This window comes from Plectropomus leopardus, chromosome 2 (assembly GCF_026936395.1).
Source record: "Plectropomus leopardus strain MGB_pleo_1.0 chromosome 2, ASM2693639v1, whole genome shotgun sequence".
Lineage (NCBI taxonomy): Eukaryota > Metazoa > Chordata > Actinopteri > Perciformes > Serranidae > Plectropomus > Plectropomus leopardus.
Genome location: NC_142177.1, coordinates 24,705,001 through 24,722,703, shown reverse-complemented (window position 1 = coordinate 24,722,703; position 17,703 = coordinate 24,705,001). Strand labels below are relative to the sequence as shown.

The 17,703-nt window shown below is 39.4% G+C and overlaps 1 protein-coding gene across 3 annotated transcripts in view; it reads left to right on the top strand.

The window, feature by feature from the left end:
* The window catches only part of arhgap9 (Rho GTPase activating protein 9), a 62,993-nt gene that overhangs the window by 9,560 nt on the left and 35,730 nt on the right, over positions 1-17,703 (top strand). For all 3 annotated transcript variants that reach the window (XM_088088943.1, XM_088088938.1, XM_042505762.2), the window contains exons 2-5: positions 3,307-3,393; positions 8,915-9,255; positions 10,341-10,539; positions 12,117-12,517. In XM_088088943.1, the coding sequence (XP_087945069.1) occupies positions 9,034-9,255; positions 10,341-10,539; positions 12,117-12,517 (822 nt within the window). In that variant the 5' untranslated portion in view covers positions 3,307-3,393; positions 8,915-9,033. The remainder of the gene's footprint in view (positions 1-3,306; positions 3,394-8,914; positions 9,256-10,340; positions 10,540-12,116; positions 12,518-17,703) is intronic.

Genomic DNA, 17,703 nt, shown 5'->3' with positions numbered 1-17,703 from the left:
TTTGAAGTTCCTCATTCACTCTATACTCCTCTTCCCCATGTCTCATCTCTCTTTGAAGACCATGTAGCCATGATTATTAAAGCTGCCCTCTTTCCACTTCAAACGTATGGAATGAATATGGATATGATATGACACCAAACTTTCCACCGACATCCTTCAGTCCACTCCTGTCCTGCTGTGTGACGATCAGCCCCGCGATCTTAAACAATCTCTGTGGGGGCTAAACTCCCTTGTCTTTGGGTTGAAGCATGAGCTATTTGGAGCACTTACTGGATATTCAGTATGATATGGAGCTGCAGGGAAACACCGCGACTCCTTTCTCATTTTATTCATGAAGCTTGTGGTGCTGTCCTTTTCTGGCATCATCACAGCAGGTGCTCTGTGTCCTTACTCGGCTTTGTAAATGCTTTCTAAACATCATCTGCTTGTTTCTTCCCCCAAACCATATAATTTATTACATGGTAATTTGCATTCATCGTCTCTCTCTCACAGTGTCCTCCACCCTCAGGGTGTCTTCAAGGGTGTCATGATAACATTATCTTAAGGTGTTTTTGCATGCATGCCTTTGCTTATAAACTACATATTGACAACACTGATGCTTTTCCCAGAGCATACCATATGTTTTTATACCTCCCTTAGTTCTCAGTGTGCCCTTGAACACTCCAAGAAAGAAGGTTGTTCACAACTCTGGCACAATATGTTGATAATGCTACTTTGACAAAAAGATTTAAGTTCCCCACACTAAAAAAATGTTGCTCATTATGACTTCACTTTGATATCCTTTTAAGGGGGGGTGGGCACGGCGGGCACACACACCTTCACACCTACAGACAATTTGTAGTCACCAATTAACCTGCATGTTTTTACTCTTTTTACTCTTTGGGAGGAAGCCAGAGAACCCGCAGAAAACCCACACTGGAGCATGCAAACTATGCACAGATTGGCACCCACACCCCGAATCATCCAAGATACCACTGCACCTCTGTGCCCCGAAGTTTCAGTGAATTCACCTTAAATCTGGGTTTCACTTGTATGCAAAGCGTGAGTTTGTGAGAAGTGTGACGTGGAAATATGAAACCTCCATCACAAACACTTAAAATGTAATATCTATAAACATATTTGCATATGGATGCAGAATCAGCAGGTAAACAGTCCGTGTGTGGATCATAAGAGGTGGAATGCATTCATTTTCATATCTGCATTCATAATCATTTACTGTATCTGTTGATTAAGATTGGCCAATCCAGTATCTGCTGTTTACACCTGAACCCCTGAAGTACCACCTGAAGTATTGGCTGTTGCCCCCAGAAGCTATATTGTCATCGGACCAATAACCCATGGGTTCTGAGATTGCTGAAAAAGGACCAAGGTTGGAAATTAGCACCAGCCACCAGCCAAATGTTGGTCAAATATGCAAGTGGCTGCTAGATTTGCTTCACTCACTGGCCAAAATAAAACTGGTTATCTGTTAAGTGGCCGGTAGATTTTGGGGTCCAGCAGCCACAGTGGCAGGTGGACAAAAAAAGATAATTTCCAGCCCTGAAATGGACCTTTCAGTAAATTAGGAGACATATTGTTGTGTTAAACTTCTGAAATGAACATTTTCATGCAGATTTTTTTAATGACAAAGAAGGAATAGATCTAATTTTAAGATTTTTTAAATTAGCTTATTAAACTTTTTGTGTAGAAGCTAGGGTTGGGTGATTACGATACCAGTATCCTTAATGTGATACCAATACCAATAAAGTACTTCATCCGATACCCATCGTGTGACCTTGTACAGTGGACGCCTCATGTACTGAGACTGTGTCCTCGCTGCAGCGGCCTTAGGTTTGACTGCAACCTGTAGCCCTTTACTGCATGTCAATCCCTCTCTCCCCCTTTCTTGCTTAAGCTATCCTATGAAATAAAGCCAAAAAGCTAAAAGTAAAAAAAAAAAAGTCATCACACCACAGACTGTATGTGTTGTTACTGCTGCTGCGGGAGTGTGAGCTCCATGCTGGGGACGAAGTAACAAGGCTAACTGTTAGCATCACACGGCTAATATTCCCTCACGGTTATTAACAGGTTTCACAACAGAATCATTGTTTGAAGTCAGCTGCTGCCGTGTTAGCTCTTGTTAACTGAGCAGATATTAAACTGACGGTGCCATCAGGAGAGTGGTTCCTGAGAGGGTTTACTGATTCAGCAGGAAATTGGGCAGGGTCCAGGACCAGACCCATGATGCAAAAAGAACCAAATGCAGGCATCGTTTTATTGGAAACATTTCAATACTACTTGCTACTGGGTTATTTTTGTTGATAAGTCCCTATACCCAGCCCTAGTAAAAAAACAAATAATTATTCAAAAGCAAAGTATCCGTCTGTATATAAACACATCTGGAAGGGATCTTAAAGCTTTTAAGAAACTAAATGTTCACTGTGATGGATTATCAATCTCAAACAAGTTTTCAAGTGGATTTTCAAACATGGTGGCAAGAGCTGAGAACCATAACTGCCTGAAATTTGGGGATTAAATCTAAAAATTGATGTATGCTTTAGAAAATGGTTGATTAAAACATGAAAAACCAGCAGGAGGGCCGATAATCCATAAGTACTTAATCTAGTGGACTTTCAGGATTGTTGATTGGACTGAAAATGTGAAATGCTGGTGGCTGATGATTCTGTCTGGCTGTATTTAAACGTATATCCCTTTGAAAGTAAATAAATAAAACCTCAGATTATTTAGGTGAACATAATGCCCTCACTGCTAACATCCATGTGGTGAAACTGTGTGATGGCTCTCTGATGCCCAGTGACACTGTCGGCCAGCCAGCTCTGCGTATGGATCAATAGCTCAATCAATAAACTGGCATGCTGGTTGCATTGGTGTGGTCAACACACAGGACCTCTCTCACTCTTTTTCTGTTCCTCTTTCTCAAGTTCAAAAATGGTTTATTTGCATGAATGGGTAACAGCCAGCTGACGCTCTCTCTGTCACTTCCTCTGTTTTTATCTCTCGGGTAAAATGCTGGGGGAAGGTAGGGTTAGCAGGGGTTCAGTGAGTGGAGGCAGGATCATTGAGCTGCATTGGATTAACTGTGTGTGTGTGTTTGTGCGCGCGTGTGTGCATTAGAGAGAGAGATGGTGTGGAGATTTTTTTCTGCAAGAGGGAACTGCTACTGTAGCTTGAGTCCATTTAAGTGGCTTTCTGCCCCACGTTTTTTATAACCCCTCTCTGTTTGCTCTCTAATCCTTGTCAGGTCAGCAGTTGATATAAAATTTTAATATTTTTAACATGTCTCATGTTTTTTTGTTTTGTTTGTAGGGTTTATCCATGGGTTTGCATGCATGGGTTTGACTGCAGAGTGAGCTGCTGACCTTGTTGACAAGAAACTCTCACTTCAGGACCATGGTGAGTTGCTCTCTCTCTCTGTCTCTCTTGCATGCATGCACAAATTGTCTCCATTTCTTCGCCTCAGTCTGACTTTCGTGCACACACAGTCTGAGTTGGAGTGAAGCACTCAAGCGAAGCCAGACAGTCAACTAAAATGTAGCATTCTCTCTGAGTTTTTTCCAACTTCGTCTTTTTTGCTTCCCTTTCTTTCCATTCCTATTCTTCATGATTCCTTCCCTCATTGGTTTCCCATTCATCTCCCTATTTGTGTTGTTGACACCACAACATAAGCCCTGTGCCCTCAGCCCTTGGCACAAATGATTGTTGCCTCTCAACAGCCGTGACAGGGTGCCTGTGTCTGTCTCTGACACCATATGGGCCTCTCTGTATGTTTGGGTGTATGACGCCAGTACCCTCTCCACTGCCATCTGACCTGCAAATGGAAACAGTCTGGCCTCATTTTTCCTTTTGTAGATCCTAATTTATTATCCTCACAGTTTGTTTTCTTCATTTTCATCCCCTCTTCACCGTGGAGTAATTTGGGTTTTGCTATTTATGGTGAAAATAATTCCAGCATTTTTGTTTGTCCATAGTCAAATAGCCATTTAGGTTATGAATCAGACACAAGAACTATAATTAAAAGCTTGAGTCATGGAGTGAGGAAGGATTGCACCATTTCTGACTTATCCTGTCTCCATTTAGCAAGCCGTCTGAGCTGTTGTCCTTTGGGAACATCGTTAAAGTGCCCAAACTCTAAATAATACAACCAGGGACTTTAACCCTGCTGTAACAGCCTAATTTGCACACAATATAGCCTCCTGTGCCTGTGAAGGACATTTGCACCTGTGCTGGTGAGTGAATTGAGGATAGAACCCTAGCTCATCAAATTCATTCATTAATTCAACATATTAAAATATCGAAGATAATTAAGGGGAATGCCCTCGTTTACACATGATTTTGAAAGTACAGTTTAAACAGAATAAAACAGTAATTAATTAATGAGGAAAACAAACAGAAACAGCTTCATTCAAGAACGGCGTAGTTTGTAATCATGGTTTTAAATTAAAGTTTTAATGTGTATTGTAAAATGTTTTCGTGCAGCACAAAAACGGAAAGCAGCTTTTCTCATATTCCTCTGCTTACACACAGGACTCCAAGCATAGCCAGTCACTTGAATCAGTTGAATTATGACTGTGGGACCAGTTTAATATAAAAGAGATATATAAAGACATTTTGGGCTTTTTAAATAAATAGAAACCCACGTCTGTCTTGTCTTGGAGCATGGCCACCCAACCTTTTAATACAAGATGCAACTAAGTGTTCTTTAAACTGTTAAGAACACACTAACAATTTGAAGTTTAAATTTGCCATTGCAATAAAAACACCGTTCTTGAGTGTCATTAATTGTTTTGTGCTTTATTGTTCTGAAGTATCAGTTTAGGCACAGTGTAGGCACCGGTATCTTTTTAAAAGTATCGTTGTTGGACTGGTAATGGAAGAATCCCAAAAGATACCCAACCCTATTGCTATCTTAGAGACAGGTAGTCCTGAAACCATATAAAGGAATATTAGGTTAGAGAAAGCCCCACAGAAGCTGGATATCATAGATTGGTTCTGTGTTTCGAGAGACAGGAAAAGGCAAACAGGTGTGCAGCAGTATCAGAAGAGCTCTTCCTGTGTGTGCAGGGAAAGGAACTCATGATAAAAAGCATGGACAGGTCGTATGATCTGCACCGCTGTATGTATTCTTTAAACACAGAGTATTATCGTATTCTTTCCTGCTCATCTAAATACTAAATTAAACTTTACTGAAGCCATGCAGCAGGATTGTTAAGCCAAAAACAATAACTACGCTCTACTTCACAGCTCAGCTTGGTAGTAATTAATGCTACTCACAAAGCTGCGCAGCAGTTAGATGGAGCAACAGAACAACTCAGCATCGCTATGTTTAAGCACAACAGACTCTGTTGGCTGTCAGCATTTACAGGCTGTAACTCATCTGCTTGACACGTTACACGTCAGGTGGAGAGGATATGAACAAAACTGCGGTGAACCTTGATGTGTATGTAGCTTCCTGTTTGCTTGCTTGCCTTGCACCTCTTACTTTTGCCTCTGTCCCTCCTGAGTTCAACGGCAGTTCTTAGAAGAGTGTTTTGAACACTTTAAGCATCAAAATTATTATTCTAGTTCAGCTCAATAGAAAATGTCATAGCACTTGATCTCCAATCAAAGCCACAGTGGCATTTAATTTAGATAAGATCAGCTTACATATTCTTCTTGCATTACACACACATTCTTTATTTCACACAACCAAGAAAAACACACATGAATGAATCAACATATAGCACAACATCACAGAGATAGCTGTAGTGTATTCAGTTTCACATGTACAGGTACAGACTACATACATGACAGATCTGATCAGTCCTGTAAGTGACATGTCACAGTCAAAACTGCCAGTGAAGACAGTGAGGAGGAGGATTTTAAAAAATGTAGAAGAGGCTTGCTGCACATCAGAGGACTGGGCTGAGGACCAACTTAAATCTTGACATTTATTTTAACATTTTTTGCAAGTGGAAGAGCCAGTGGAAGCTGTGCTTCATCAGGCTTACTTTTTTAATATGAAAACAAGTTGTGGGTGTGACATAGACAGGCTTGAAGAGGTCTTATGCAAAATTTAGAGCATGTGAGTTCCCTGGACTTGGTTCTCACATGGAGAAGACTAAATAGGCAGCTAGTAGCCAACTGTGCCATAAGCAGCACTAAATACCAGAACGACTTACTACAACAAACCATAGAGAAGCTTGAATTACAGCACACACAGAGGGAGCACGACTTCATTCTTTGCTCAGGATGCCATTACTCAACTATGTCTTTACATAGCAAATACTGGTTTGCTGCTATTCATTCTCTGAATATCAAATACAGAACCTTTAAAGTGTGACTATGTAACTTTGGGGGAAAAATCTGCCTCCTACAAATTAAACATTTTATGCATAGTCAATAAAACACACTCTTTCTCAATTTGAAATACTCATATTCTCAGGTTTTGCTATATTTGGTGTTTGTAGTGTCCATGTTGTTTCCATATTACAACTTAAATCTCATGAACACACCAAAGACGGAAGAACGATTTCCCAATTCTGGAAATGGGACTATCCAAGAAGTATGTGAATAAAGTGTAAGAAAGCTGTTGCTGCATAACTGACATTACTGAATCAGGTCACTGACTTTATGACTTTACTTGTGCAACATTTAAACTACATTTAAGCATTATTAACCCGTAAATGTGGTCTCTACTCAGCAAAACTTACATAGTCTTACTTTTAATCGTGCATTCACAAATTTCACATACATTATTATTTAAGAATCATGTAACAAACAAAGTCTCACTAAAAATGCCGTAAATACTCTTCTGTACATCTGATTCTCTCAGTGATTATGGGGCATGGATCCCTTTGCTTTTAATCGTATGGGATATATTGGTATTTACACTTTCTGTCAAGCACAACGACAGACTTGTGCCAACTGTTTGATGTCCCACTTTATTATAGCCGCTAATCACTAATTTAAAAGAAGAGACTTCAGCCGATGTCTGTCTAGTGTGTTTTTTTTTTACATATATATATGTACTCAATGAAGAACGTCTTTATTCAGATTCATAACATTTTGATGAAGTGCCTTAATGCTCCTCTGTGCCACTGTTAGCCAGGCAGGCAGTGCTTCAGCTCCATATGCTGGTACTGGGGGATTTTACTGTAATTCTCTGTAGCGGTGGGGGTTACAGATTCATTCCTGTGCTTTAATAACAGTGGGATTATGAAGGTTCAGCCAGTGAACCCTGCCCTCCCTCCCATGGCCTACACCGGGCTCACAGCTCCATCCAGCTTCTCAGTTCCTCTATTTTTTATTTTTCCATCTTATCCTGACTATGTGCTCTTTATGCACTGTCTTTGGTATCTCCCAGCCTTTTCTTCTTGTTTGTGTTGTCCATTTACAGTTTCTGATTCCTCTCTGTCCTCCTGTGTCCTCGGTAAACATGCATGTCTCTATTAATTTTCCCTTGTTTGCTGTCTCTCCTCTTCTCACCCAGGCTGAGATGGGTTAGGCCTGACCGTGAATGAAGCACTGTTGTTAGGCGCCTCGGGATGTTTCTGTGTTGTGTGTATCTGTGAGTGTGTGCTTGGGGGGGTTAGTGGGTGCGTGCGAGGCTGTATTGCTATGTGTCTGGCAGAAAGTTAGATGTTCTCTTATGTAAGCGGGTCTTGGCTGGGTAGAGCAGGGGTTTAGCTTGGGGATGCTGGCTCAGGTGGAGAGCGGGAGACAGATGCTATTTTGGGTATACTGCGCTCCTTACATCCTCCAAACGCATAAGTTATTCACTCACACGTGTCCCTGAATTCTACCAGGATGAAAGGACAATAGAAAAGTGGTTGTGTGCAAATAGCTGCAGTGACATTTCATCCTCATGCCTTACAACTACATAAACATTTGAAGTGGATTTTTTTTGTGTGATTGTGTTTTATTTATTTATACATGTTGGCAATAGCAGTTATTACCTCTTTTTAGTTCTCAAATAATTAATCTCTTAATTGACTGGTTAATCTGCAGAAAATTAATAGCCAATTTTTTTGGTAATGCATTAATTGTCTAAGTTATATATCATGGAAAAATACCAGATTCACTCATTCCAGTTTCTTAAATTTGATGATTTGCTCCCTTATTATTATCATTATTGCAAATATCTTTTTAGATTTGAATTCACATTTTAAATAATTAATTAATGAATGAATAAAATTGAAAATAGTTGAAAAATGAAAATAGTTGATAATAATTGCCCAACTTTTGACACATTAGAAGAGTATTTATTTCATATATATATATATATATATATATATATATATTAGTCCTTGCTGCAACCAGTGCAGAAATTTCATGCTGGTCATGACGGTCATGGTTGTCATAACTCCTCTGTTTGGTCTTGATGCCCTTCAAAAACTGTATGCCCATCGGCCACTGGTGCCCTGCTCTCTGCCTGTTTTTTTTTTTTTTCTGTCCCTGCCCTGGCCTGGCTGTGACTAAAGATTGTTTTATCATTTATTAAACTGAAAATAATGTTCTCAGTTGATTGATCGAAGCAAAAGTTTGGTGTTGTTGGAAATAAACTAAATTAACACTGGATGAGAAAATACACACAACTCTGAGAAGTGAGAGCGGTATGTATCTTCTAATAAAAAAATTCACCAGAAAGCAAAACAGTTTTGGTTGATAATATCAGAAAAGTGACAACGGTAAAAAATTGCCCATCATATTTTTTCAAAAGCACAAGGTGATGTTAAAAAAGTTTTCTAGTTTTCTATATGTTATCATACATGTTGGTGATTTTCCCCAGATTAACCCAGATTTCCATTTTTACCATGAAAAGGATTTATGTTCTTTCCCTTGAACCCTCACACAGCCAGGTACGGTTTTTCATTGTTCTCTGACAGCTTCAGAAATCTCTTTCTCTCTCTCTCTCTCCTTTCTTTCTTTGTTTCAGAACATGGCACTGGCCTGGCTACAGTCTCACCTGCCCTGTGCTTACGTGACCAGTATCACCAATATCAGCCATCAGCACGCTTCCAGAAAAGCTTGCTGAGCAGAATCGTGTAAAGAGCCATGCTGTCTGGGACTTGGCGGCGTTCTGTGGGGCACCAGCAATCTACTACAACGCCTGTGGTGACCCCCAGGGGCATGACAGTGTGTGGGGTCCCAAGTGGCACGGTGGTCCTTGAGGCCCAGTATGACTACAACTACCGTGGTGCTGATGGTCGGCAAGTCTGCATCAGGGAGGGCGAACGGTTTATTCTTCTGAAAAAGACCAACAGTGACTGGTGGCAGGTGAGAAAGCAGTTCTTTTATAGTTAGTCTATCAATGCAACCAGAGATTTTTTGAAAAATGTTTTCAGAGTTTGAATTTAGAATAAAGAACAAAGCTGACAATATCCTGCATGTTATTGTCAAGAAATACCGATTAAAGACCAAAACCAACGATGCAATTCATCTTTCAATACTTTCTGACTTCCCTACCTTGTTTGTGGCTCTAAGCCCCAAGACCATGTGCTCTTATTGAAAATGTAAATCTTCAAAAACTTGTCACACATACTAACTTTAATTTTTACGAAAAGCTAAGTAAGTCCCTAAAATGATTTGGCATTGTATAGTTTTTTGTTGGGGACTATTTTTAGTTGTGGATTTACTGTGTAAGCAGGTATTTAAAGCAGTGTTACACCCTGGTGTTTTTGGGGAGGTCGGGTGGAACAAAACATGATAAACTGCCATCTATGGTGTGCAAGGAAATGTGATAAACGGGTCCCTAAAGTACCATTTCAGTGGAGAAAACCTGATGTAGTGCACAAAAGAGTACCCTTTAAATGGAGACTATTATGACTACTATTACTATTAGACTACTATGGAAACTATAGGCTTCCTTACATACTACAAAGTTGGTGCCTTGAGTCCGCCACTGTATGTGTGTGTGGGATTCACTTAAATTGAGCTTAAGTATCGATGTTCATCATAATGAAAGAACTTTTCATTTAATGCAACAATGTGGCTCACTTACAGTTTTTTGACAGCAATAGAGTGGAATAAGCTGTATTAGGCTTTGCCTACCAAGGATATTATTGTTGAATAAGTCTCAACTAAAAACTAAAACTAAAACTAACATTTGAAACACATTTGAAAAGGTGACTTTAGCCATTGAGATCATTAATTCTTGTGTCAAAAAATATTAGCTCTGTATTTCAACAGAGAAGTTGTGGGTTTCCTCCTTGCTTCTGTTGGATGTAACAGGAACTGTAGCGCAACACATTTCCGCACAGCCTTCAGGCCTCAGCTGTGTTTTTTGACGCTCGGTTGAACTTAGTGGATTTATGTGGGAGAAAACAGAAAAAGCATTTGGAAATGTGTTTGTTCTTTGACAGGTGCGGAGGATTGGAGCGGCCAGTAAAACAAAGCCACTGTATGTTCCCGCCACGTATGTGACAGAGGTGCCCATTGCACCGATGCCCTCACCACAGCGTTTGGTCGTGTCTGCCTCACTGAACTCCAACCTCAGGATACTGCCAAGGGTGTCATTCTCTCCCACCCCAAAGGAGACCATCTGTAATGAACAGAGTCAAGGTAAAGTGTGAGAGAGACTGAGAAAACATCTGATGTGTGCTTTATAGGGCTGCTTGATGATGGCAAAAATAACCTGTAAAAATAGCATTTTACAACTTTGGTGAATCACATTCAACAGACATATCCTAAACGAAACATTTGAATGACATGAGAGCTGTGAGGTAAAATTGGTGTTTCTTGCAAATGTGGAGAGGGTAAGCAGCAAAATGTATTTTAGTCACATAAAAATAGGAGCACCAAAACGCCTACAGTATATGCTATATTTTCACAGCTTTACCTTGCAGCCAGACACCCCTTTACAACAAGACACTGACGCAGTTACTTTATGCTCTCCTTAACACTAGAAGGGCCAGAATTCCATACCTACTAGCAAGACCATGACTGGTCATTTGAACCACCATATATCTATAACCTCTCATGATAAATACCCGATATAGAGAGTAATGCATGTCTTGTGTGAAGATATTATTTTAAAAAACAAAGTGACACCAAAAAAGTTTAACTACACTTACTTGCATTATTTTTGTGTGTGCCATCTAGTCATATTATTTTATGTATGATTTGATCTGTATAGCCTAACTTTTTAAAATTTACATTGCATTACATTATTTAGGTGGAGGCTCTAAATAAGCCCAATGGGTTTTCTGTCTCTCCCTGCACTGCATGTCTCTGTCATTTTTGTGTTGTTTTTTTTTTATTGTGCAAAAAAGATAAAACTACAAAAGTTTGTAAACATTGGCAGCACGGTGGTGTCGTGGTTAGCGCTGTTGCCTCACAGCAAGAGAGTCCCTGGTTTGACCCTGGGTTGGAACTCCCTTCTGTGCGAAGTTTGCATGTTCTCCCTGTGCCTGCGTGGTTTCTTTCTCAGGAGAAAATGTATCAATTTAACTGCGGCAAAATCTGTATGATCATTATGACCGCCTGTGGCCGAAATAGGCAAAAATTATTACATTTTCTTTGCCTTTTGTGCAATTTGTATAAATAGCTTTTTAAATTGAAAATACGGACATTTTTGGGAAAAGGGACCAACAGCACTGTAATTTTAAATTCAAGTTATATGACATATAAATGTGAAAACGGAACACAGAACACACTGAGACTCTGGTCTTCCACTGCTAGTTAGTTTGTGTTATTTTTTGTCTGCCTGTCCTGCACAGCATCCGTGGGAATGAAATAAAATATAATATACCTCAATACTTTTCTGATATCAGTGTTTTCAACTCATGCTGAAACTTCTGTTTGCACATTCGAGGGAAAGGATGGAACGCATCCGCTTGAAAGGGGTAAACTTGATTTACAAAATAAAAGACAAAACGGGAGCAACATTGGTAGATTTGTCATGCGGCACAAAATCCTTTTATTCTCAGTTATCTTGTCCCGAAAATTGAAGGAAGCCAAAATCATAAACAAATATAAAATGCGATTAATCATCCAGTCGTAGTGTTTCAATTTTGTATTAGATGAGTAGAAAAAAATAACACAAAGTTTTGTGTAGATGTTTCTCCTGGGTATAGAGGGAAAACATGTTCCTAATTTTTCTGTGTAAAATGGGACTTTATTTTGCCTTCCTCCCTCAGTGAACAAACCCATCTTCCGCTCCATGGAAAACCTCAACTCCAGCAGTGCCTTCCAGGGGCAGGAGAACAACGCCAGTACAGGTGGAGGCCGCATCCCCACCCTGCCCCTCTGGTCTGGTTTCACCTTCACTCCCAACTCTCCCACTTCCTCGTCAGGCCACCTCATGGTCCCTGGATCCCCTGCAGCTTCCACATCACCACAAACTGCGCCATCGAACCCCAGGGTGGTCCCCATGATCACTCGGAGCCAGAGCTCCAGCAACCTGCCTGAAAATGTGATGGAGAACCCGTACGATGAGGTGGGTGGCGGCTTTGGCAGTCGCACAACCCACAGGGTGCCCAAGAAGTCTTGTAGCCAGTGGGACATGGTGGCAGCCTCCGGCAAGAACAACCATCTGCAGGTAGGAAGAGGCGAGACCTACTAACCTGCAACAGATGTTAGTAAAACATCTGAACACTGAAGGGCAATGTCTGTACTGTATTTGTAAACCTGGGTATTATTAGTGTTGTATTTGTCCATTTTGATTTCATAGGTACTACTTTCTGTGTCAACTCTCATCAGTGATGATTAAGGGCCCTGACATACCAAGTCGACGGTCTCTCAGGCTGTTGCTAAGCATTTGTCGCCCTAATTTGTGCAGTGTATCCCACACCGTTGACACTAGATGGTTCTTTTTGGCTGTTTTTTTTGGCAATTCAACATTATGAATGTGTGAATGAAATCACTCTGATTGGCAGTTAAGCTCCATGCTCAAAAAGAGAAACGCAAGTGAGGAAAGCAAACAAATGACAAAAGTCAAAGAGGCTTCAGTTCAGAACAGTTCAGTACAGTTCATAATTGTTCATGTTATTGTTTGTTAGTGCATGGTAAGTATTAGGGCTGTACCTTACTCAGAATTATGCCAAGTGAAATAGAATTAGCTGTCCAATACTAATATTTGACCATTCGGGGTTTCTTTTGTTGTTGTTTTTTTCACATAAAGTTTCAAAGTCTAATGGGCTCAGAAAGATGTACCGATTAACGGTGGCATTCATATAGTAAACAAGTCTATGGCACTAACAGGGGATCAGTGTGCAACAACATTTTTTGAGGCTATCAAACAAAAAGCCAGAGATTGTGTTGTACTAAGTTGCAATGAGTTGTACATTTACCACTTCTAACCAAAAGAGAGAAGATGATTTTGTTGTCTCATCGTGACCATTAGTCATAATGAATGGACTAAAATATGAGAATAATACCATGGTTGACAAATACTTGAGCTTCCCTTCAGTATACCCATATTAGGGCATGTTCACATCAGTTGTGTTTAAATAAACCTTTGGGCCACTGACATTAATGCTTATCACAAAATAATTGACAAGAAAAGTCCATTTTTCTCATCTATGTTTTAGTCAGTACTAGTCACATCACATGTAATATTCATTAGCAATTAATAATGATTACAATAAATGATAATAAACGTTACTTCTATAGAGCTTTTCTGAACTAGAGTCGCGGAGTGCTTCACAATACAATACATATATAGTGTTAGTGGTGGTCAGATACTCCAGAAAATTTTAATCTCATTGTGAAGTCTCGTTCTGTAACTTATTGTGTGCATTTCTTCTGGAACACAAACTAATATTAATATTATCCCTTTTGTGTTCAAAATGTACCTCCGGAATGAGCAAACAGCAACTAAAAATAAAGTGTCAAGTCAACAAAACAGATTAATCCAGCACTTTTTCCAGCACCAAAAGTTTTTCAGATGTACATTCTCTGCACCAAACACTGTAAACGAAATATCAGTTTAAAAAGTTTTACAAGCTGAAGGGGATGGATATTTTTTTCTGATAGCCAGCAGTTACTAATTGGAAAATGTAAAAAGGCCAAAATAATAATAATAATAATAACACCACAAAAAAAGTGGCCAGAAATGTGGCAGCCAAGTGGTGACAGTGCATACTATTTCAGCCCAAACTTCAGGACCTTTGGAGCATTTCATATCACTCTCTCTTCCTGATGCCCCCCAGAAAACCCAAACCACAGTCTCAGTTGTATTTTCAGCTTCTACTACATGCTTCCTCTGAAACTGATGGTTTAGATTAATTTTAACTTCCTCTCATTGCCAAAATACCTGATCTGAAGGATTTACAGGTCATAGCACCCAAACTGTAATAAACCAACTGGGAGATTTTGGCCTTGTAACTGTGCAGTGTATAACTTAAGAAGCATTTTATTTAAAAAAAAAAAATGCTAAACTATATGTGTTTGCCTTTGAGATATTTATTTAACTTCAGTCAATTGGAAAAGCTTTTTTTTCAGATTGAAACAAATAACTACAATAAAAAAAGACCTTCTGCAATCCCACCAGACAACTGCGTACAGCCGTGGCAGCAGAGGATGTGTTTGAATCACGTCTGTACTTGACCTCAATAATCCTCCTAGAGCAGCAATCAAGTTAGCATTGTGGTGACGTCGGAGCTTCCCTGTATTACATCAGAGGGGATTACACAAGGCAGAGTTGTTGTTGAGAGAAAAACTGAAGGTTATCTGTCTCTCAGCTGAGGGAAGCTCCCACAGCCCAATTTTGCCTCCACTGAAGCGTGCATGCACCGGTGACTTCCGACTTTGGATGGCTGTGATCTCAGTGGAAATGACAGTCCTTTTTTTTTTTTTTTTTTTTTGTCTTTTTCATTCTCTCTTCCTTGCTGTCAGTTTCTGTATCTGCCCACCTCTCTCTCTCTCTGAGGACCTTCTTCGTTCAAGCCTTTAATACCAGTGAGCAGGATAATTGGAGCCACATTCAGGTCATAACGCCCTGTTTTTCATACAGAAAACTCTCTCACCATTCATTTTTGTCAGCCCCCCTTTTTAAAGCGCTGCCACACTGATCATGAATTTCAATTAGATTTAATCTTTGTCCTCCAGGGGGCAAAATCCCATTTGAATTTGAAGAGATAAAACTGACTGATTTAGATTTTTTAAAGGATGTTTTTGTGGCACTTCAGCCTTAATTTGACAGTGCACTATATGGCCAAAGGTTTGTGGACACCTGAACATTATGCCTATGAAAAACAGTTAGAAATCTTATTACAGAGCAATGGGAATTAATATTCTGCTCCATTCTTCTCATGAGGTTTTCCTAGTTTGTGGAACACAGTTGTGCGGTTTCTTTTCCTTATAGCTATAAAGCATTATTGAGTTTGACCGCTGATGTTGGACAATAAAGCCTGGCTCCCTTTCAGATTTATCCTAAAGGTGTTGCAGTTCAGGCTGTGTGCAGGTCAGATGAGTTCTCACCAGACTTATTTATCAGTCTCGCTTTGTGCACAGAGGCAATGTCATCTTAAAACAGGAAATTACCTTTTTTTTCTGCAACATGAAGATTTCCCTTTATTGGACGTGTGCCTAGTCCAGACCATTATTTGGAATAGGGTGTCCACATACTTGTTCACACTTCCATCAGCTTTTCCAGTCATACCAGTAAGTTATTAGTCTAAACAGCACAGTATATATACTGCATTTTGATACAGCTCTAATCTCATGTATCTGATCTATGAATAAAGCTTATCTGTCTTGCACATGCCACTTTGTGGTAAGGTCACATTGAGTGTGCAACCCACTGTGAAGCACTTGACCACAGCTGTGATGAGGAAGAGAATATCAGACCTGAGAAAAAAGAGCCACACGATTTGCAAAAGAAACCATTTTGACAGAAATTGTGATTGTGTGAGTCCTAACTTTGGTGGGAATAGTAATGTTTGCATTTGACTTTCACAGTAAATATATATATGGGGATGATGTGATATTTGCTGGGGTCTGTACCAAACAAGAATGTCCCTTATACATGTGGGGGATGATTTGTCGGCCAGGAAATATCTGTACCACCACTGTGTGTCATTTGTAATGGTTTGTTGTGACACATTTTGCCTTTATCAATATTAGATATTGAACTTAGCCATGTTGCGATCTGGATAATATCTAATTGTACAGCCCTAGCTGACACACATGCACACACATTCACACACAAGTGAGTGTGTGTTGCATTTATTGTTCAGTAAACAAACAGATGATGATGTCAGTGATAAACTTTTCATACATTGTTTGTTCATCTTCACTTCAGTGAAAAGTGTCATCACACCTCAGAAAAAAATGTTGCATTTTTTTTGTCTTTATTGTCACACCAGATTTTCTGACTTGTCACAGCAGAAAAGGTGCATAATAACAGGGCTCTGACTGTGGTACATACAAACAGAACTATCATATTATGTTGATGACAAGTCAAAATGTCTGTTGCAAGACAAGTCTATTTGGGTACTTTTGAATATATATTTTTTTCTTTCTTGAATTTTCAATACAATTCTTTGCATCCACAGGTACACAAAATCGCTTTCATGATGCAGTCAAGTTTGCAGAACAGATTAGTTTTTTTTTTCTCTGTATTTACTTTTCCACTGTATTTACGTTTGCAATATAGTAGACCTACATCATTTTGGCTTTATGGTGTTATAGCAGCAAATAATGACCAGTAATAATTACTACAGTCAGTCTTTTCTCTGGATTACCATCTCTGGCTTTTTCCAAAGTTCTATCTTTTAAATGAGTCAAAGGCACATTTTTTATCAGCCATGGCCCTATTTGACCCTGTTTAGAAATTATTTTTTATTTAACCACTGAGGTGAACAGATGAAAACAGTGAGACAGGAAGTTTCAGGTGAACTCAAGACTCCGTGCTGCCCCCTGGAGTAAACTAACATACACACTCACTCACACACGCATTCATACACACCATGTTCTGAAAGTCAATATGGGAAACAACTATATGTTATGTAACAGGGATCAACCAGATAGCCAGTCAATCAGTTAGTGAATTATGTCTCTGCTATGTTTCGTGGAAAGATGATCTTCCCCGCATATCTTTTCAATTAATTTCATAGGATTTGTAGATGTCCCCCCTTGTAGCTGTTGGGTGAGCACGTGTGTGTCTATAAGCTCCATCCTAATCCAAAGTCTGACTTTGACTATGGGTTACTCCATAGTAAGACGTGGTGGGATTTATTTGTTTCTCTTTGTTGTTAATGTCTCTTTTACGCTGAGATGATGTTTTAGTTCATTCCCTGCTGTTTGCTGCGTGTGGAGTCTGTGGTTACATGCCCCTTTTCTAAACACACACATTCTTGTTCACACAATGAAGTTAAGCTTATTTAGACTGCATACCATATCTGCAGCATAAATGACATACTGTACTATTACTAGGACTGGATGAAGAAAAAACATGTAAAGTTGCACAAATACACACATATAGCGAATTGGTATCATGTCCATATTAATGCACAAACAGACCAACAAATGTGTTTACATTTTCTGTAGGTAATTTAAAGATAATGATCATAATATTTAATGTTGTCAGCAAATCCCATGGCCAAAACCAACACTTTTTTCTGTGTATTCAGAGCCTCATTTAGCTTATTCTTTTGTGTCAATTAGCTCATTTTTTATCCAAAAACTGTCAGAAACACAACAATTGTTTCACCAGTGTTTGACACATTCCATCATTACGGTGAAAATGCAGCACAGAAGTTTATTTTGAGTCAATAACACAAA